The sequence below is a fragment of the Benincasa hispida genome, chromosome 5 (assembly GCF_009727055.1).
Source record: "Benincasa hispida cultivar B227 chromosome 5, ASM972705v1, whole genome shotgun sequence".
Lineage (NCBI taxonomy): Eukaryota > Viridiplantae > Streptophyta > Magnoliopsida > Cucurbitales > Cucurbitaceae > Benincasa > Benincasa hispida.
The window spans coordinates 39,637,028-39,659,112 of NC_052353.1; the positions used below are offsets into that span (position 1 = coordinate 39,637,028).

General features: G+C 35.1%; 1 protein-coding gene and 1 non-coding gene across 2 annotated transcripts; both read right to left on the reverse strand.

The window, feature by feature from the left end:
• Positions 1-3,966: 3,966 nt before the first annotated feature.
• TRNAI-AAU lies at positions 3,967-4,040 on the reverse strand. The gene has a single exon. It is a non-coding gene; the product is annotated as a tRNA-Ile (tRNA).
• A 454-nt stretch (positions 4,041-4,494) lies between these two features.
• LOC120077328 (ADP-ribosylation factor 1) lies at positions 4,495-21,648 on the reverse strand. Its single transcript, XM_039031210.1, has 9 exons — positions 21,488-21,648; positions 21,282-21,386; positions 20,629-20,804; positions 19,911-20,012; positions 19,047-19,245; positions 18,031-18,101; positions 12,828-12,947; positions 5,560-5,678; positions 4,495-4,698 (listed from the first exon to the last, which is right to left on the reverse strand). Exons 1-9 carry the CDS (start codon positions 21,531-21,533, stop codon positions 4,605-4,607), a joined length of 1,032 nt encoding a protein of 343 aa, XP_038887138.1. The 5' UTR covers positions 21,534-21,648; the 3' UTR covers positions 4,495-4,604.
• Between the last annotated feature and the right edge of the window lie 437 nt (positions 21,649-22,085).

Consider the following 22,085-nt stretch of genomic DNA (forward strand, 5'->3'; position numbering starts at 1 on the left):
AGCATCTGGCTTGCCAAGGTATGTTGACAACACACATAGGTGTACAGAACGACATGTGGAAGTTGATTGACGCATAGGCACAAAAGTGTGCCATCGTGACCATTAAGCCAGTCTCTAGCCAAGAGGAAGGTAAAATGGCTAAGTATAAGTGAATGCAAGAAACTCAGTCATGATGCGTTAAGATTTATGTATGCGATGATGAAAATTTAAGTGTTATGTTAAGCTCAAAAGGGAGTTAATGATACTAACCAAGGGACCTCTTATTGTTACATGGCAGATGCAAGTAGAAGAGACTTATAGACCCCTTAGATAAGAAGCTTCAGACTGTGAGTGAAAAGTTTTAATAAATGCTTTCAGTGACCGTTTTCATGAATGATTTTTAATGCATAGCCAGTGTATATGAAGTTTATATATTATCATTTATTTGACACATGCCTTTAAATGAATGTTGATAGCATGATCCATGTTTTCAAATGATCAAGCTATTTATGAACTTAGCATGCATTTTCAGTATGTTAATGTCTATGCTTATTAGCATGATGAAGGTTTATCAGGGAAATTTTATAAGTATACTCCCCAATTTACAAGGCACTGTGCAATGATATGAAACCATAAAATATGATCATTCCAAATGTGTATTCAATTTATGTTCTTTAAATGTTCAAATTTTTTGTGCCTTGTACAAGCACTACTCCAATCTTGATATCGAAGGAATGATAAGGTACCCATATTTTAGTTATGCTAGGGATTCTTAACACCAAAGATATGGTAAGGTGGTCAGGATCCAATACAACTCTGCATGCACGTATGACTCATGTTATCGACGTTGATGAGATTGAGGAAAAGGGCTCCCTCGACTCAGATTGGTAGGTGATTGAGCAAAAGGATTCTCACTCTAGTCCAAGCTATCATATTAGGGATTGAGCAAAAGGGGCTCTCCCCCATGTTCAGACAGTGGAGTAGTAGTATTTTACAGTATGATATTGATGAGCTTTACTTCAAGGTTTCCATTTGATATGATTCCATATTTTCAGTTTTATTTTCTAAACCATGATCATGGTCATGACAATATTTTTTTTATGAAAAGTATGTTTACGTTATTTATGAATAAAAGCATGTCTTTATCTAAAATAGACACTCACTGAGCCTATTTAAGCTCATGTTTTAAAATGTTTACTTTTTCCAGGTAGCGGTCAACGTTCCGAAGCCGAGTAAAACTTCTAGTCAGTCACTATTCAAAATTCTTCAGAAAGTTGAAACTTAGGTGGTTCACCATGTGTGTTAAATCCTAATTTTGTTTATACATGTCATGGGGGTCAAGATAGGATTTTGAGTAAGGGTTGTAATATAAACGTTTAATATCGTTATGTATATTATGTAAATAAATGTGAGTTTCTCTGCAAGGCAGAACCCAAATTAATAAGTTGGTGTGGTAGTTATGCATATATTGAGTATAAGTTATGAACTATATATCATATTAGAAGATGCTTAGGGAATTGGTTTATAAGAATATGTTGGGCAGTAGTTGTCATAAGAGGGTTAGCAATTGCAATCTTCACATCACTTTTCATATTTAAAGGGTAACCTGGGAAGGGATGTGACATAACCATTGGCCTTCAAGGCCTATATTGTTCGAGTTCCACCAGTTTCAACACAACATTTTCTTCTCTCTCTTCTTTACTCTCAGACAAAAACACTTCCCTTTACACTTCTCTTTGATATACGTTTTCCGAGCAACTTATTCTTGAAAGGTGTAATATTTTCGATCGATTTCAATGTAGCTCCAATCAAGACAAAATTTCTTTTTGTGGGTTGTTTTATCCTGGAGACGGCATGGCCATAGTTGAACTGCTTGCACAAGGGACAGAGTCGCGAAACGTCTTAAAGAGAGCGAGCTCCACGACTCAGCCTAAAATCGATTTTTGTTTTGCAGGTTAATTTTCGATATCCGACGTCGTTCGACCACATTTGTGTTCTATCCATGGGAGGTAGCCGTTCCAACAACTCATATCAACAAAACAAACTAGTTTATCTTGATAATCGATACGAGCAGGATTCACGGGTCTGAGATTTTTTTCACAGATTTCCCAAAAAAAAAGAAAATCTATCTGGTGAAATACCTTGGACTTTTAAGATAAAAAAGTTGTATGGAGTTGGTTGTTTCTTATTTTTCTAAATTATGGTTATTAATTAATTGACTGAACACCAATCTCACCAATACCAAAACTTTATCTCAAACTCATTATTGCACAAATGGCCTATTAGCTCAGTTGATTAAAGCGTTGTGCTAATAATGCAAAGATCATTGTGACCTGCATGTGCCCTATATTTTAAGTTAATGTTTCCTATTAAATTTTTATCAATCTAAACTATAAATTTTTGTGTAGGCTCTATTTAGGATTGTTGTGACCAAATTGTATTAAACTAATGTTGACAACTTTTTTTCTTTTTCTTTTTCTTTTTTTTTTGAAATATAGAAATTAATATAGATAAAAGAATATGACAAAAAAAATTATTATGCAAATTTGAATTTGTGTATAAACAATTTTATAATGTGGTTCGAGTAGAAAGGAGAATAGAAGGTTGTTGAGTTGAGAACATCCCATACAACAATATTGCACTTTAAGGTAGAGAAAATTGCACAATTGACCTATCTTAGAGGACTAAAATGAAAAATGCTCCACCTTTTTAAAAATAATGTTAACTGACCTTCTGTTGATGCCATTGATGAGTGAAGTTACTAATTTGCCATTTAGTCAGATTTCTTTCTTTCTTTTTTCGATGAAACCATGTACTAGCTAGCTCTGTGAGTCTAGAGGAGTAGCTCCAACTATGAGATAGGAGAGTAGCTCCGACAAAGTTCGGCGAAACTAGAGTGCATGTGGGAATTCAAGAGAGAGGAGAACAATTTGTGAATGAGGAAAGGAAGCGATAGAGGAAAGTGAATGAGAGTGAGAGCGGGATGAGCTTTTTTTTTGTTTGCAAAGGAAGCGATAAAGGAAAGGGAGCAAGAGTGAAAGTGAGAGCGAGATGGGTTTTTCCGTGTGTGCGAGTTAATTTTGATAATTTTTCTCGAATCTGATGTCAACAAAGGATAAAAAAACCTGACCATTTTAAAAAAGCGGCGAAAATTTCATTTCTTTTTCATACAAAAAGCCCTTTAAAGCAATGACTTGTTATCCTTCTAATGGTATGAGTGAGAGGTGATGTTGCTCACGTAAACATTTGAAAAATAAGAAAAAAGAATGTGTTGTATTGCATAAAAACTAGGGATGGAATTGGTTTAATTTTGTTTGGTGGTCAAACCGAATCGAACAAAAAAAATTTTAAATTTTATATGTGAAATTGAATTGAACCAAACTGAACCACATATATGTAGTTGGCTTCGATTTAGTTTTCAGTTTAGCCTTTTATATATGTGTGTGTGTATAAGGTGTTTTATTTCCTTCTTCCTTCCTTCGTTTCCACCATACACAAAGAAGGAAAACTTCTTTACCCAAAGATGCATTGAACTCCAATGTATAATATTACAATACTGAAAATTTTCTTTCTTTCTTTTAAAGATCTTCAAAAAATAAAGAGGCAGATCGACGGAGACAAAGATGGAGAGATGAAGATGGAGATGAGGAAGAATCAGAGATGGAAATGACGATGAAGGGTGAGGGAGGGAGATGGGGAGAAGCAGAATCGGAGACGAGGGAGAATCGAAAAATCGGAGGGTGAGGCTATGAGAGAGACGACTTAGACGAAGGAGAATCAAAGATGGAGATGGAGAGTGTGGGAGACAAGGGAGAGATTGAGAGAAGCTGAACTTAGAACGAATAAAAGGCTGGGCGTGGCCGGCGGCAAGATTGGCAATGCTATATGACAATTTTACCCTTTTTATGGTTGAAGGATATATATATATATATATAATTGGCCATCAGAGAACTATTTATTTAAAGGGATTGAATGAAAAAAAAAAACTGGCCCATGCAGGTTTCGAACCTGCGACCTTCGCGTTATTAGCACGACGCTCTAACCAACTGAGCTAATAGGCCAATCTTGACATTTAAATGTAATAAAAACATTTTATATTATTTTCTCAGAATGATGTAGCAATCTTCCACCACATTAATCAAGGAAATGATTTTGTGACTAACCAATTAAGCTAGTAAGTCAATTGTAGAAATATTATTGAAACGTATCTTCAAATGTTATTCATTATATTTCTCTATTTTTTTTAAATAAATAACAATGTTCATTTACATAAAGTAAACCTTTAACCTTGATATTACATTAATTAATATTTCTAAAAAATAATAAAACAAAATCAATATCTTTTCTTATAACATACTAGAAGTACTAAAATTCTCAAGAATATCACAATAATACAATAATGGTCATGTGAAATTAGCTGCAAAAATATTAAATTTTTATTCAGTAAATTTACAAATTTTATGAGTGTCTATGATTTTAATTGATCTTCCCTAAATATTCATTGATAAACTGGTATTTTAACATATATATTCATCGACCTCTTAATAAATTTGAGAATTCAAAATGTTCATGGACCTAATATTTCAAAAGATTAAATATAGGGTGAGATATTGAATTATAAAGCATCATGGAGTGTCTTTGATGGTAATGTTGTTGCATAGCCAATCAAAACCCTCGTAAAGCCCTTGCCCAGAAGTTGCAGAAGTACCTTGTATGTACCTTTAGAAGGCAAAAAAATAAAAATAAACATAATAAATAAATAAATAAATAAACTCGATTTCTTTTTTTAGTTAGATGATTATTAATTTTGAAATTTCAAGACATATATTATTTTCTAAACTACAAGTTTAGTCGTTAAATTTGTGTCTTATAAATTCGTAAAATTTATAAACTGTTCTACAAGTCTTTAAACTTGTTAAGAGTGCAAACAAAGTCTTACATTGGTTAGGAAAGGAAGTGATCATGGGTATATAATTGAGAACAATTATATCCGTTGGTATGATGTATTTGGGAGTACCAAAAGTAAAATTATTAGGGGTTATACTATTGTAAAAATAGGTAGAACTTCTGCCGTTTTATATCAAATATGATTTTTTTTTTCAAAAAAAATTTAGAGTTGTTAAAATTTCAATTCTATATTTGAAAGACCTGTGATCTATATAAGATATTTTCAAAATTTAAGGACTTATTAGATACAAAATTGAACGACAATTGCATGTGTAGAGATAATCCAATTTAGACAAATGTCTAGCTTTTAGCACTCTCAATAACTTCCATTAAAAAAAGATCATAATGTCAGAACTAAATTTAGACATATTAAGTTATATGACCTAAAATAGCATAAAAGTGACATTTTAATTCAAACTTAACACATATGAAAGGAAAGGCATTCAAATCTATTTATCATTAAAAAAAAAAAAAACAGAGTGTGAATCCTATTATGATATTTTAGATACTTGAATTATAATCTTTTAAAAAGTTGAATGACAAGCTGAAATAACATTAAAAAAAAAAGTTAAAAAATTATTCAACCAAACAAGTTTCCAACTGAAAAATTTATATATATAAAAACTTACATACCATCTTCTTTGAGAGAGTGTGTGGAGGCCAAGTTTAGTTGCAATTTCAGAGACAGCCATTGAATGTGGAAGATCTTGCTTGTTGGCAAATACAAGCACAGCTGAATTCCTTAGCTCTGGCTGTCAATTTTATTTTATTTTTTTGTATCATTATTATTATTATTTACATCTTCAAATCATCTTAACAAGTATATTTTATCTAAATGAAAAAGAAGTATCATGCATGCATAAAGATAGTTTTTCATAAAAGTTTATTCATTAACATATCTCCTTTACTTTTTTTCCTTTTTTTTTTTTTTTTTTTTGGGGGGGGGGGGGGGGGGGGGGTGGGTGTTAATAATTCTTGGCATAAATATAACCCTAAAATTGTAATTCATTTTCAATTTTTGCTCACTTTCGCATAAAGCCTCATCGATCAGTAAATAATTTATCATACAAAACTAAATGGAAAATTATTTGTTAGCTTTGAAATTAATTATAGGTTGTTTCTTTTTCTGAGAAAAGAAAAATATTGGTATGATACATTAATAACTGAATTTAACTATGGTTTTCTACAAATATGATGAAAAATACGTTCCTTTTCAAAACCTCATGATCTAAGTATTATCTTACAAATGCTAACGGCATATATCTCCAATGGTTTGACCAAAGAGTTAGAGATTCAAATCTCTATTCCCACATACACTAGTTGATATCTCTACTCTCACTATCGATGATACGCCTTCAAATATCTAACAATTTTACGTAGGATTCCACAACATGTTTGAGAGTGATTTAGGAATCGAAGAAATCCACTTTTGTTATGTTTGAAATGAGTACCAAACATGTTTTTAATTATTCAAAATCAATTTTGGTTAGATGAAAATCATGTTCAAAAGTGTAAATCAAATATTAAATTGATTTTGAACGACTAGACTAAGTTTGAAAATGATTTATTTAACATTACAAAAAGTGAATTTAACCATTCCAAAATCACTTCCAAACATGTCAAAAGTGATTGGGACATTGTTGTCAATATTATACCTAATTTTTATCGAGTGGGTTATCTTTGATTATATTATCAGTTATCTATTGGGTAACTAACCTACAAACGACAAACCAAAGAATAGCCAAATAAGATCTCCCTAGAACAGAGCAATGCCCAATCAATTTATTTATAAACTTCAGGGAAAAACTTACAAAACTTGGCTTACAGAACTAAGGTCGAAAAGATTGAGAAAAATCAGTCATTCACAATCACTGATGAAGGATTCCTCGAAAAGTTAAGGATTAGTAATCCTTTTTAGAAATCGAATGGATTCGGTCTTATACATACACGAGGAAGGTAATCAAAAAAGGAAAGAAGATGAGTTCTTCTTTCTTTTATCACTTAGCTTAGGAACCGTGCGAGATGAAAGTCTCATGCACGGTTTTGAATGAGAGAAAGAAGTGAGGAATCCTCTTTTCGAACATCCCGGATCAACTTCCAGATCATAATTGCTCTAGTGAATAACTAAATAAAAAAAAATAAATAGATGGGAGATAGCAGAGAAAGAAACTAAGTATAAAAATCTCTCATAGGTTCACTAATTACTTAACAGTTGGCGGGTCTCTTTGTATGTGTTGTCCGGAAAGAGGAGGACTAAATGATTATTCCTTCGCCGGAACCAGAAGTCAAAATTTTGGTAGATAGGGATCCCATAAAAACTTCTTTCGAGGAATGGGCCAGACCGGGTCATTTCTCGAGAACAANTTCGCCGGAACCAGAAGTCAAAATTTTGGTAGATAGGGATCCCATAAAAACTTCTTTCGAGGAATGGGCCAGACCGGGTCATTTCTCGAGAACAATAGCTAAGGGTCCTGATACTACCACTTGGATCTGGAACCTTCATGCTGATGCTCACGACTTCGATAGCCATACTGGTGATTTGGAGGAGCCATTACAAGGAAAGAAATAAGAGCAGAAAATTAGAAAATACTAGCACTTTCAAGAGGGCTGGAAATCCTCTCCTCACTCAAGTCACAGAGACTATTGTCCTTAGATTTTTCATACCTCATACCCTCCTACCTTCATCTATTTATAGCAAGAATTTCTTCTCTCCCCCAAGAATCTTTTCCTAATCGAATTAGATATTTCCAAGACATTTTACAGGTCTTAATCATGGAACATATTCTTTTCTAACAGCCTCATTTTGTGGAATGTCTTTTCTGCCCCTTCTCTTATATGTGTACAATATTAGGGGTGCAACACTACCGATCTTCTCGAAATGCACCTTGTCCTCAAGGTGGATATCAGGAAATTGTTGTTTTAAAGCATATACAGATTCCCAAGTTGCTTCATTCTCAGGTAGTCCTCCCCATTTGATGGGCCATTCATTAGCTGCCATTTCCTTATAACATCTCACTCCCAAAACTATTTCTAGTATCACTTGGAGTTCGAATTCTTCTGTTAAGGAAGGGCGGTGGTGCTAACTGTTGTGAAATTGCCCCAGTTTCTTTTTAAGTTGGGAGACGTGAAATACATTGTGGATAGATACTTTTGGAGGGAGTTCTAGTTTATAGACCACATCTCCTATTCGTTCAATAATTCGATAAGGCCCATAAAATCTTGGAGCTAATTTTTTCACACTTCTTTTGAGCCAATGATTTCTGTCTATAAGGTTTAAGTTTTAAAAATACCACATCCCCTACTGAAAATTGCAACTCCGTTTGTTTTTTCATGCGGTTTTGAGCCATTACTAAGTTCTCCTTAAGAGCTTAAAGCGCTGAGTATCTTGCTTGCAACTGTTGTTCCACACTATCATTCATTTTCTTTTGTCCATATAAGACTAAGGGAGGTGGAGGGCAGCCGAACACTACTTGGTAAGGGGTCGTCTTGATTGCCGAATGGAAAGTAGTGTTATACCATAATTCCGTCCATGCCACCCATTTGCTCCACTTGGTTGGTTGTTCGTTACAAAAGCACCTTAGGTATGGTTCCAAGCATCTGTTAACCCTTTCTGTTTGTCCATCCATTTGGGGATGGAATGTTGTACTTCTCTTCAGTGTTGTTCCCATCATGGTAAACAGTTCCTTCCAAAAGTGACTTAAAAATATTTTGTCTCGATCTGTTACTATGGAGTTAGGTACTCCATGGTGCCGAATAACTTCCTCAATAAATAAATCCGCTAATTGCTTTGCAAAAAAAGGATGTCGGAGCCTAATAAAATGTGCATACTTACTTAATCTGTCAACGACAACAAGAATTGAGTTGTACCCGTCTGATTTAGGTAGCCCTTCAATAAAATCCATCGTCAAGTCCTCCCAAATCAAATTTGGAATCGAAGAAGTTGTAGCAGGCCTGCTGGGGTTAAGGCTTCTGACTTGATTATATTCTTTGGCATGTATCACATTCTTCCACATACTTCTTAATATCCTTCTTCATTCCTTGTCAATATAACTCACCATTCATCCTTTTATATGTTTGTAAGAACCCTGAGTGCCCTCCCAATATTGAATTATGGAAAGTGTGTAGCAATAAAGGGATAAGGGTTGAAGTCCAGGAGATGACCAAACGACCGTTGTATAAAAGTTTCCCGTTTTTCCATTGATAATTGGGCTTCCCATCTAGGTCTGTTTTTAAACTTTCAATGATTTTCTGTAGATCCTCATCTTGCTGTACTTTTTGAAGGGCTACTTGGATATCAAATAAACTTGGGACTATCAACGTATAAATCTCAGCTGGTTGGACACTCGTGATAGCGAATCAACCGTCTTTGTTTCCAAGAGTTTGGTCAAATAAACTTTGTTCTATAATCCGGGTTGATACAAAATGTCAAGGTTGTATCCCAAGAGTTTGGTCAACATCTTTGGTGTTGAGGTTGAACTTCCCATTTCTCGATTAAGAATTTCAACGCCTTTTGGTCAGATATAATTATGAATTTATTCCCTAGTAGGTAGTGTCTCCACTTTTAAACTACTAGGACTACAACCATTAGTTCCCTTTTATATATTGACTTGGGTTGTGCTCTTGGAGATAGCTTCTGACTAAAGTATGCTATGGGTCTGTCATTTTGAGAGAGAACTACCCCCAACCCATATTCAGAGGCATCCGTTTCAATTACGAAAGGTAAAGAAAAATCTGGCAATGATAAAATAGGGACCGTCATCATAGCTTCCTCGAGTTCCATGAAGGCTTTCATGGCTTCTTCTTCCCAGTCAAAGGCATTCTTTTGTAATAATTTTGTCAAGGGGCTGCAATGCTTCCATACCTTCTCACAAACCTTCAGTAGTATCCAGTCAATTCCAAAAATCCTCGTAGTTCTAATATGTTCTTGGGCTGGGGCCATCTAGCCATTGTTGCGATTTTTTCTCCATCTGCCTCACCCCTTGTTGGAATATCCAATGTCCTAGGTATTGTATTTTTGGTTGGCATAACACACACTTCTTTTGGTTTGCGTAAAGCTTGTGGTCATGTAGGATGTTGAATACCACTCCTAAATGAGTCTTGTGTGTTGAAATATCAGGGTTGGATATTAAGATATCGTTAAAGAAAACCAGCATAAAACGGCAAAGAAATGGTCTAAATACCTGGTTCATTAGAGATTGAAAGGTTTTCGATGCGTTGGTAAATTGGAAGGGAATTACCAAGAACTCATAGTGTTCTTCGTGTGTTCTGAAAGCGATTTTCTCAACATCACAGTCCCTCATTCTGATTTGGTGATAGCCAGATTTGAGATCTAACTTGGAATACACGGCTAAACCCCTGAGTTCCTCCAACAGTTCTTCAATTACGGGAATGGGAAATTTATCCGCTATAGTAGCTTGATTTAACTTCTTGTAATCCAGGCAAAATCGCCAACCGCCATCCTTCTTCCTTACTAGTAGCATTGGGTTTGAATAAGGGCTCCGATTTGGACGTATTATCCCTGCTTGTAACATTTCTTCCACCAACTTCTCTATATCTTCCTTCTAGACATGGCCATACTTATAAGGTCGTACATTAATAGGTTTTTGCCTTTCTATCAACAGGATCCTGTGGTCGATGTCACATTTGGGAGGTAATCTTGTTGGTGTAGCAAATCTATCCATATACTCTTCCAACAGAGCTTGAATCATGATGGGTAACTTTTCTTGTTGCTGTCTCTCATCTTCGAATACGACCTCTCTATTTTCTTATGTTTTCATATTCTGAAATTCGATTAGAAATCCTTAGTCTTCTTCTTCCCATACTTTCGCCAGAGCTTTCAAAGATATTTCTACTTTTGTTAGGGACAGATCTCCCTTCAGAATGATGGGGGTAGCCTTCTGATATGAACGCCATCATCAAGGAGGGCCAATGTATCCCATAAAACCGGTTGTACACAGCCACTGCATACTGAGAAAAACATCAATCTTTCCAAAATCATTGGCAAAGAAGTCAAAGGTTACCTCGATTTCGAGGAATTGATCGTCACAGCCTTGCACTTCCCTTTCCCTTGTACTATCACACCATTTCCAACGACCACCCCAAAGGTGTTGTTGCCCGATATTGGTAGCTTTAATTCTTAGACAATTTTTTTGTGAAGGAAGTTGTGGGTAGCTCCACAATCGATCGGTACAATAACTGTCTTACCTTGAATTGTTCCTCTCAACTTCATTGTCCTTTTAGAAGAGAACCCGAACATTGATTGTAACGTTATTTCTAGATTGTCTGTGACTTCCATGGCCTTCAGCTCGGTCTACACTTATTCTTCAGCAGTTTCGGCCTCCCTTGCTTCTTCTTCTTCATTTAAAATGAATAGCATTAGTTCCTTGCTCTGGTTTTACAACGATGCCCTAGAGAATATTTGTCGTTGCAACGAAAGCACAATCCTTTGTCGAGTCGCTCGCGAACTCATGGTCAGACAGCTTTTTCATCGAAGGCTCCTTCTTCACTAATGGCACTTTGACAGGGATGGAGATCTGCAGTGTACTTAGGGCTTCTTCTTTCTTTGTCGTGCTTTTATCGCCCGCGTTTTCTTTTTTAAAAAGATAGGCCTTTTTTTTAAATGGCCCAGAAACTCCCAAGTCGTTGAGGGCCAAGTGTAAGGCCATATTTCTATCATTCACCAATTGGGCTTCCCTCATACAGTCTTCTAAGGTCATTGAATTTCTGCTTACAACCTCAGCTTGTAGCGTAGGTTCCAAACCATTGATGAATGCATCGTGTAAGACACTTTCAACCATTTTCAGCAAGGATGCTGAATAGTTCACGAATTTTTTTACGTATTCCGGGTAAGTTCCTTCTTGTTTAATCTTGAGTAACCTCGCCCCTAAGCTTCCCTCTCCTGTGGGACAAAAATGCTCAAACATTCTTCTCTTGAGCTCTTTCCAAGAGGTGATAGATCTACGGTTGTGGCTCCACCTGAACCAATCGACTTTATCAGGGGCAAAGCTTACCATAGCTACCTTAACTTTCTTCGCATCTGTGAGTTCATGTATTTCGAAGTAGTGCTCCGCGTGGTAGACCCAAGACTCCGGGTTTTCACTCGAAAAAGGCGGCATATCTAACCTTTTATACTTACTTTTATCTGCTCCTCCAGTTGATTGTGTTGCCATAGAGTCCACATGTTCTAATTTTCATTTGAGTTTGAGCCTCATCCCATCGTGAACGCCAGATTCTTCCATTGTCCGAGTGGAGTTGCTCTCCCTCACATCTTCTACCATTTTTTCTATGTTTTTACATAGCCCCAATAGCATCTCCTTCATCTGAGATATTTCTTTCTCATTGGACTCCATCCATTCCTCCAACTGCTTCTGCGCCATCGCTCTTGTTTGCCCCAGTGTTGTATGGCTCTGATACCAGTTTGTTGGGTAACCAACCTGCAAACAACAAACTAAAGAATACCCAAACAAGATCTCCCCAGAACAGAGAATTGCTCAATCAATTTTTTTATAAACTTCAGGGAAAAACTTACAGAAGTTGGCTAACCATTACAAGAAAAGAAATAAGAGCAGAAAGCTAGAAAGTACCAGCACTTTCAAGAGGGTAGGAAATCCTTTCTTCACTAAGTCACAGAGACTATTTTCCTTAGATTTTTCATACCTCAGACCCTCCTACCTTCATCTATTTATAGCAAGAATTTCTTCTCTCCCCCCAAGAATCTTTTCCTAACTGAATTGGATATTTCCAACAGATTTTGTAGATCTTAATCATGGAGCATATTCTTTTCTAACAGCCTCATTTTGTGGAATGTATTTTCTGCCCCTTCTCTTATATGTGTACAATATTGGGGGTGCAACATTATCACACAACTCAATATAGTGAAAATGAAGCTTCAGTATATATACCTCACTAAGAATACGATGCAACTCATTACGGGCTTCACAGATTCTCCCTCTGTCACTGCTATCCACAACAAATACAAGTCCTTGTGTGTTTTGGAAGTAATGTCTCCATAATGGCCTTATCTGTAAAAACAAATTCAAAATTTTCATTTATTTAAATATTTTGTTCTCTAGTTAAATAAATATAGGCTAATCACTATAATTACATAAAATAATCAAATTAACATGGAGCATCAGTAACTAGACACCGTAAACTTCTTCAGATATATTATATTAATAAAAGTTTCACAAAAACTCAAGGACAGAGTAGTACAATCTATAGAACAAATCATATTCAAGTCAATCGTAGAAGTTTCACTAAAAAACGTAGCCAAAATATATCTAATGGTTCGATTTTATCATTACATTGACAAAAATTCCACAGGAAGAATTTTATGGTCGTATCCAATTTTAACAGGCCAAGTGACAAACTTGAGAGGAAATGCCTTGCTTACTCTTTTTCTTTTTTAAGAAAAAAATATAATTTAAAGCAGAAGTAGAAATTTAAACATGTAACCTTAAATGAGAAGTTACTGATGCTTCAACCATTAACTATTCTTAGGTTATCAAACTTTAGACAATGTCCTTTTCACCCATAATATGTTTTCCTATTTTAGAACAGAGGTTAATATGATGATATTTAGCTCGATGTCAGTTATCTCAAACTCATTCGTCATCGCTTCCTTAAAAGTTGTTGAACATACAAGCACATAATCAATACATCATTATTTTGGAAATTTGATGTAAAGTATGTCCTCATACATGTACTTAATGAAGTTTCCTTCATGTAATACATGTCTATTCAAGAATTCCAAGCTCTTGGAGCTTACTTCAACCCATAGAATGACTTAACTTCAAAACCTTGTCTTATTTTCCCTCAACTTCATAATCTTGAGGTTGTTCATCAATGTAGACTTCTTCCTTTGGAATTTCATTAAAGAAAGCAGATTTTACATCTATTCTCCAACTTTTTGGAGCTACTAACGAAATTCTTAATCTAATTATTTCTAGTCAAGCAACAGGAGCAAATACCTCATCATAGTCAATGTCGACTCTTTTCCTGTAACCTTTTGTCACTAATCTTGCCTTATATCTTTCAACTTATCCTTTAGCATTCTTTTTTACTTTGTAAACCCACTTCACATAAATCGACCTTTTTGGAAGTGAGACTAGTTCTCATGTGTCGTTATCCTTGATCTCTTCATCCATAACGCATTTCCAATTTCTATTGTTCACAGCTTCTTGAAAGTTCATTGGCACACGGTTGGCAAAAAGACAAAAGATAGTATGATTATAGTGATTTTTTTTATGGAATCAACAACTTTCATTGATAAAATATGAAATAATACAATAGAATACAAAAAAAAAAAAAAAAAAAAAAACAAAGCACCCCTTCTATAGAAAGGGTTTCCAACTAAGTAAGATGTTACCTAGGGAATAATTACAAAAAAAAAGCTTTGAAACTGAAGCCCAAAGCCATGAAACCTCACTAGGGTCCAAACCTCACTCGGGTCATTGCCCATACCTCTAAACGCTCGATTATTCCTCTCCTGCCAAATATCCCACAATAAGGTGCACACTTTAGCAAACTATAGAAAATGGCCTTTCTCTCTGAAAGGCAGATGGAGGACTCCCTAATCACTGCTTGAATATTTCTCTGACCAGCCACCTGAACATCAAACTCCTGCAAGAAACAAGCCCACATGACTTTCACGAACTAACCCCAAAGAAGGTGATCCAGGTCTTCCTCTACTTTCTGACAGAGAATACAGCAAAAAAGAACCATTAATGAAGTCAGCTTTCTAGCAAGCCTATCCAAAGTATTCACCTGACCTAGTAAAACGTGCTAGGTAAAGAACTTAATTTTTATTGGTATCTTAATCCTCCAAACAACATCAAAGGCTGATTCACTATCAAGAGAAGGGTCCAACAACATTTTAAAGAAAGATTTACACGAGAAGCCTTCAATAGGATTAGGGCTCCAAACACGAACATTCCTTCTCCCCATCCTAAAATTGCACTCCAACAAAGAAAGAAGAGAGGCCACCTCCATCGATTCCTTATTGGATAAATTATGATGAAATTCGAAAGAAAAGGACACGGAGCTCTCTAACCAAATCAAGAAACCAGAGATATGACAATTTTTAAAGGATGGCAAGTGATAGAGATGAGGAAATGCGTAGTATAAGGGGCTATCCCTCACTCATTGATCTTCCCAAAAATAATAATCATCACCATCCCCCATAACACACCAGATCAAATGAGAAAAAAAGGGAAGCTCAACCGAGATATCTTTTCACGAATTATGGTGTATGCCTTTAACCCCTTTAGCATCCTAATCATAGGGATGGATGTCATACTTACTCACAATGATCCTGTGCCACAAGGATTCGAGCTTAAAGGCAAAACGTCAAAGTCGCTTAACCAATAAAGCTTTGCTTCGGGCTCTTAAATTACCGATCTCTAACCCATCCCGAGTCATAGGGCACCCAACAACCTCCTCGCTAACCAAATTAGAACTCTTCCCTTCATCTATCCCTTCCAAAAGAAAGTCTCTCATGTGATTCTCTAGGCTTTTGCAAACTGAACTGAGAGCACGAAATAGGGGAAAATAATATATGGGAATGCCACTTAACACCGATCTAATCAAAGTTAGACTACCCGCTTTGGAGAAAAAACCTTTCTTCCAAATGGCTAACCTCTTACAAATTTTCTCAGAAATAGGATTCCAAAAAGAGATAACCCTTGGATTACCCCCAAAGTGAAGTCCAAGGTATGAGGAAGAGAGGGATCCAACCTCCCAATCACATTTGCCCATCTCCTAAGTTTCTTCTAATCACAATTAATACCCAAGATTTGGTATATGCTCCTATTGATTTTAAGTCCAGACATTGCTTCAAAAAAAAAAAATCCCACCATATGATAAAGATTAAGAAGGATTCTTCATTACCAGAACAGAACAACATCGTATCATCTGCTAGCTGTAGGTGAGACAAGGCAAAGTCATCGGAACCAATCCTGAAGGGCTCAAGGTTATTTCCTTCTAGACCCCTTAAGATGAGCTGATTTAAGATATTCACAACTATTAAGAACAAGAAAGGGGACAAAGAGCCCCCTTTTCTTAAACTTATAGAAGCCTTACTCGAGAGAGTAAGATTATATTGATTTACAGTTACCTCATAAAGTTCTTGAAAGTTTTTGAAGCACAAAACTCTTTCACTTGAGCTTTCGTCTTCTTCAAAGCTACCCAATAGGACTAAGAAAAACAACAAGCAGATGACAAAACAAAAGAAGAGCAATAGAGAGATCTGAAACTTGGATGCTTGATATCATTCGGAAAAAAAAAAAAAAAAGAAGGCTACTTCTTTGCTTTGAGAAGGGTCATTGTCGGCTTAAAAGCTAGCTCTGCGATTTCCCTTCCTCTTTTTGGCTTTGTGATGGGTGGTGGTCTGCAGGTGCATTGGCTTGTTTTCTGTTCTGCTTATAGGATGCATCGGTCTGATGTTCTCTAGATTGTTGTTTGTTTAGTTTACCCTATTTTTGTGAGTTTCTTGCATCATCAATCCACTTTGCATCTTTTTGTCTTATCTATCCTTTTTGTCGCCCCTCTCCCTTCTAGTCTTATTTGTATTTTTTTTCATTTGATTGGATGGGTCCATTGACTCACCTTGTATCTCTTTTTGGTGTTCTTATTGTACTCTTCAGAGATTTCATTTGCCAATGAAATTATTTCTTATAAAAAAAAAATAAAAATAAATAATCTCATTCTCCTCCATCTAAAACTATATCTTAAGAAATGATGGTCTTCCTCATATCAAGATTGTAGAGTTTGTAGTCTTTGGTATTGGAGTCATATCGATAATGATCACTTCTCACTTTCATCATCCAACTTACTTCTCTTTCAATCTAATATATGCACATGAACAATGCTTCCAAAGACTCTAGAATGGAAAATCTCAAACTTCCTTCCACTTCATGCTTCTTGTGGCATTTTTCTATTTGGAGATCGGTTGGATAGGTAGATTGTGCACCCCCTGCTTCTGTGCAAAACTCTTTTAATCGTTTCTTGCTTTTAAGCATGTTTCTTATCATGTCCAAAATTGTTCTATTCTACTTTTTTGCCACTCCATTTAATTGAAAGGATCTCAACATTCTTAAGGGTCATCAAATTCCGTAGTCTCTATGATAAATTTTCTATCACAATTTAGGGAATTTTACATCATACTCTAAAATATCTTCTAAAAGTGAATACTCTGGTGTATTCTAATACCTAAAATGTTTCCCAAGATTGGACTTTCATTTAGACAAGACCCAAATACTTACCTAAAACCAAGTTTATATTTCAAAAAACTTGTATGAATTGTTTTGGATGCTCATTCATGCAATATTTTCTATCAGTTCACCGTGGACAAATTTTGTCGAGTGTAAATTTATAATTTAAGATTCTTATGTCTAACAAATCATAACTTATCCAACATCCTAAGATTTCTAACTTCTAATAACATCTGAAATAAATCACCCCGACTTTTAAAAAAACTACATTATTATCAGGCTTAATTAGCATTAATATAACATTATAAGATAAATCCCATTTTTGACACACTTGAACAAATCCTATGAATTAAAAACTTTGCTCTTTTTTTTTTACACGCTTGAACAAATTCATTCTTTTTTTTTTAACACAAAAAAAAATTAAAAATTAAAAATTTTGCTCTTCGCACTAAATTAAACAATTCCTTTAGCTGGGAGATGAGTATGAAAGTTATTTTTACAACTACAATCAATTGGAATATATTTAGATAATTGTCTTACCTTATTTATTGTTTTCATTTAAAACTATGATCATATTAGCCGTGTTTATAAGTTGTCTAACCGTAGTTCTCAAACCACTCGTATAACAAACAAAGAAATATTTTTTAACAAAGTTCCATTAGAAATTTCATGTATAATCATATTTTGATTCTTAAAACTTTCATACACATTATGTTTTGGTCAGTGTACTTTGAAATGTCATGTTTTAGTTTTAGAACGTTCACGAGGATATGTTTTGACCATTATATTGTTAGTTTCATTAACATACATTTTGAAGCATATGTTCTTTAATTTTTCAGATTGTAATTGAAGTACAGTATTCGCCGAAGCAGAGTAAGAGAGTGTGATTCCAAACCTTATCTTGTCCTCCAACGTCCCAGACAGTGCAGCTCATATTTTTGTATTCTACTGTTTCCACATTGAACCCTGGATCATAAAATGCAATTATAAAACTGTTCAACAATTATTTCACTCTTTTGCCCAAGTCTTTTCAATTTAGCTCACTCCAGGGTAGTAGAGTACTTGGGGAACAAAAACAACAAAAATTCTTAAGAAAACAATAAACAGTAGTAGTAAAGTCCTTTATTCTGAAAAGATGTTTATTAGATAATATTCTCTAACATGGGATTTCATTTCAAAATCAAATTGGTAATGAGAGTAGTAGTCCATATATCTTATAATGAGTATGTGGTAACCCAAATGGGTGTTCGGTCCAATAAAAAGAAATTGTGATCCAATGAAGAATGGTGAACCCAAAAGCGGCACCATTTTGAGAGGACATGTTAAGAATCTCACACTAAAAAAAGCAAGGAACCTCACACTCATTATAAGATAGATGGACAACTCTTCTTATTGTCAATTGATTTTAAGATGGAATCCATATTATCTAATATTCTCCATCATCCTACATGAGGAGGTTACGTTTGAGTTGGTGCTTCTGTTTGTTTCTTATGTTTTCTGGCTAGGAAAAATAATGCTAGTAACAAAATTAATTTTTGCACAAATATAAATACTTCCAAAATATTATAAACCATGTTATCTAATACTCTCCATCTTCCTACATTAGCCATTAATACATATGAAAGGTAAAACAAAGAAAATACTTCATAAAATTGTAATATGTAACTAAAGAAAACAAACAAATAAATGTAGCTATTCTCCACTTTGTCTAAGCCGTGCACATTACCTAACCAAATTTCAAAAGAGAAAAAAAGGATCATGTTATTATAATAAAATTCTTGAAAAAAATTTATAAAAACAAGCCAAATAATATCACGAGCTGATATCCATTTTATCTCAAAAAAATTTATTTTTTTAAAAAAAAAATAGTACAATCCCATCAAAAAATAAATAAATAGTCAGAGTACATACCAATAGTTGGTACGGTCATAACAATTTCACCAAGTTTCAGTTTGTATAAAATGGTAGTCTTCCCCGATGCATCAAGACCAACCATCAGGATTCTCACTTCACGGTTCTGGAAGAGTCGCTTCCTCAACCTAGATATCACTGCACCCATGCTGCGATATGCAAGGAATATAAAGAAGATGGCAAAAATTTCAGTCCAGGACAATCAGATATTAGTTCTGCAGAAGAAATTAAGGCCAACTGAAAAAAACGATGCAAAAGCATTAGTTTAGAGGGAGATGACAGGAGAGATACCTTGTGTTCCAAGTGAATATTAGACCAAAAACTTCTAAAGGAAAAGGCTGAAAGAGAATTGATTCTTTGGGACAGAAGGCAATAAAGGCCTTTGTCTCCCCTTCCAGTGTATTTGTTTGCCAAAGTGAATGAACTTACTTAGACTGATAGAGATGCTTTCTTCCTATCTTAAAGGAATATATTGCACTACTTTAGAAAGCAGTATAAATCACTTATCTTCGATTAAAACACAAACTGTGGCCCAGGTCTTTAAAAGAAGACACGTGATAGATTGATCTTAGGAACCAAAGGGTCTCCTCCAAGTAGCTCCAGAACATGAATATATAATATTATACACAAGAATGAGGACAATCTGTTCAATACAGGAAACTGAAAACAAAGTCATTGACTCATTGATGTTGGTGGGGGATATTTTTGTGAAAAGGGTTTCTATTAGTTGTTGTCCACTCCAACTTGGTTGCTCATTGTTCGAACTCGAGAATATTACAACTAATAAAAATGAATATCAAGGAAAACATCTTTTAGTATTACAAACTTTACAGAAAACGTGTAAAACCAATCTAGATGTGTTCAGTTTTTGGTAGCTGATTGGAAGATGAAAACTGCAGTCAGTACGCCAACCAATGCGGTAACTGCCAAGGCCACACTAGGGAGGGGAGACGTTACTCCAAGATTCTGCATCATGAAAACAGTGATTCTGGTAAGGTTTCAGTTAATTTAATCCTGTATCACCTATGAAACTTGTCCGACATGACACTGAGAATTCCTCTAACTGAACAAAATAAACAAAAGGGAAGAGCAAACACAATCAACTACCAGCCTAGAATAATTACACGTGCTTTTATATCAGGCAGATGCCGTACATCCAATGATCAGCCTAGAATAATTCAATGGTCACTTTTATATCAAGCCAAAATCAGTGAGACAAGCATCTGGAAATAAAAATACCAGAGTAAGGAAAAAAGTCATTGGAATACATTCTAGATACATTTCAAGAGACAAGAGCCATCTTTAGAACAACCCAATATTTCAAATGGAATACTCTGTGGTACAAAAGTATACTTTTGTATAAATAATTTCCTGAACAGAAAATATGAAACCTGATATCTGTGTGCTGTGTCAAATGAACACAACCGAACCTCAAATTGAAGCTAGTATCTTATTAACAATAACAATTAGGTCTTTACAAAAAGATAGGCCAAATTCAAAAATCCACAAGCTAAAGAAATCCTTAAACAATTTCTTATCAGCTATCAGAAATACGAGTAACTATGACTTAGAAAGGTCATACCTCTAAAAGTCCTTTTCCTGTTGCTATTTCAACACTAATTGCAATTGCAAATCCTACCATCGCAGACCGCCCAAGCCAAACATCCAGATTACTCTGTTGGGTACTTTGCTCACATCTTATAGCAACAGGATTTTGTTTCACCGCATGCTTCTTTTGACCATTTGGCTTGCTTAACACTAAGAACAAGAATAACCATTAGCTGATACTTTATAAAATCAAGTTGAATCTATTGCTTCCTTTGCCAAAATCCAGAAAGAATTCAAAAATTGCAATCACCATACTATTTTCAACACGGTTCCATCTACAATTTCCTAATATTCCAATTATAGTCAACAGTAATCATAAAACTCTTTACGTTAGAACGGAAGTTGCATTAGATCACTTAGACTGGAACTTGTGCAATATTTCTTTCTTCAACACTGTCGCAATTAGCAAACAACACGAAAACCACATATGTAACATCTAGATTTTATTTAGACGTTACGGCAGTTCAATGTTCATTACCAGAATCCATATTATACCCAACTGAATACTCGAAACTGGAATTCCAACATAAAATCGAACTGAAGAACTCGTCAAATCATAGAACTCATCAATAAATCAAGAAGAAACATTCGAATCAGACGGATAATAGACACAATAAAAATCTGTACCGAGTGGAAAGCCAGTAGCGAACGTCGTTCCAATTCGGTATAAATTCGGTAGGGGACCTCTATGACGTGGAAAGACTTTTGGTGCTGTTCTTGAGAAGGAAGCATCTGCAACATTGATCTGGATTATGAATCGTTTGGATGGATATTCAACAATGGCAAAACAGAAGAGCGAGATGGAGAAGCTGTGAGAAAGATAAAGTGAGTACCGCGTGTGGCGAGAGAGAGAGAAGCGGAAGCTTGAAGAACGGCCATTTGAGGAGCTCGATTGGCGCCGGAAAACTGCTGAGTTCTTTGTTGAAGGTCCTTATCCCTTCTTCTCCAATAAGCCAAATACACGGATACCAGTAGTTGACGATGACCGTTTTCTTCCACATTTTGCAATTTGAGGATAGACAAACTGCCACGTGTCCTCCTCCTTAAATAATATAATCCTATAGAACTTAGGGGGTATTTGGAGCAGTTTGGAATCTTAAACTGAAATTTTAAGCTGTAGTTAGACTGATAGATTTAGGTAGTCTGATTTAAGAAAACGGTGTTTGAAGTGCAAGTTTTTGCAGTCTGGATTTAAAAAGCATGAATTTAGAGGACGGCTTAAAAATAAGTCTGATAATGATGTGCAAATTTATAAGGTTTGAATTTATGAAATATTTTCTTGAATAATTGGAATAGGTAGACACAATTTAGGTTTCATTTGAAAAAATGTCAAAACTGAAAGATAATAACATTTTTGGCAAATCATGTGTAGATCACATGTAGGATATTTTCTGAATTCTTGTTTTGCCCTTAATAGAGTCGTTGGTTTTG

Bases quoted from the DNA above. Each gene is read 5' to 3' on its own strand.
- LOC120077328 (XM_039031210.1), bottom strand. From the start codon at position 21,533: ATGGCCGTTCTTCAAGCTTCCGCTTCTCTCTCTCTCGCCACACGCG. The intron at 19,246-19,910 runs TGAACACATCTA...AATATCTGATTG, and splicing joins TCCAATCAGCTACCAAAAAC to TCCTGGACTGAAATTTTTGC. The intron at 5,679-12,827 runs GTATATATACTG...TAAAATTGACAG, and splicing joins TGCATCGTATTCTTAGTGAG to CCAGAGCTAAGGAATTCAGC.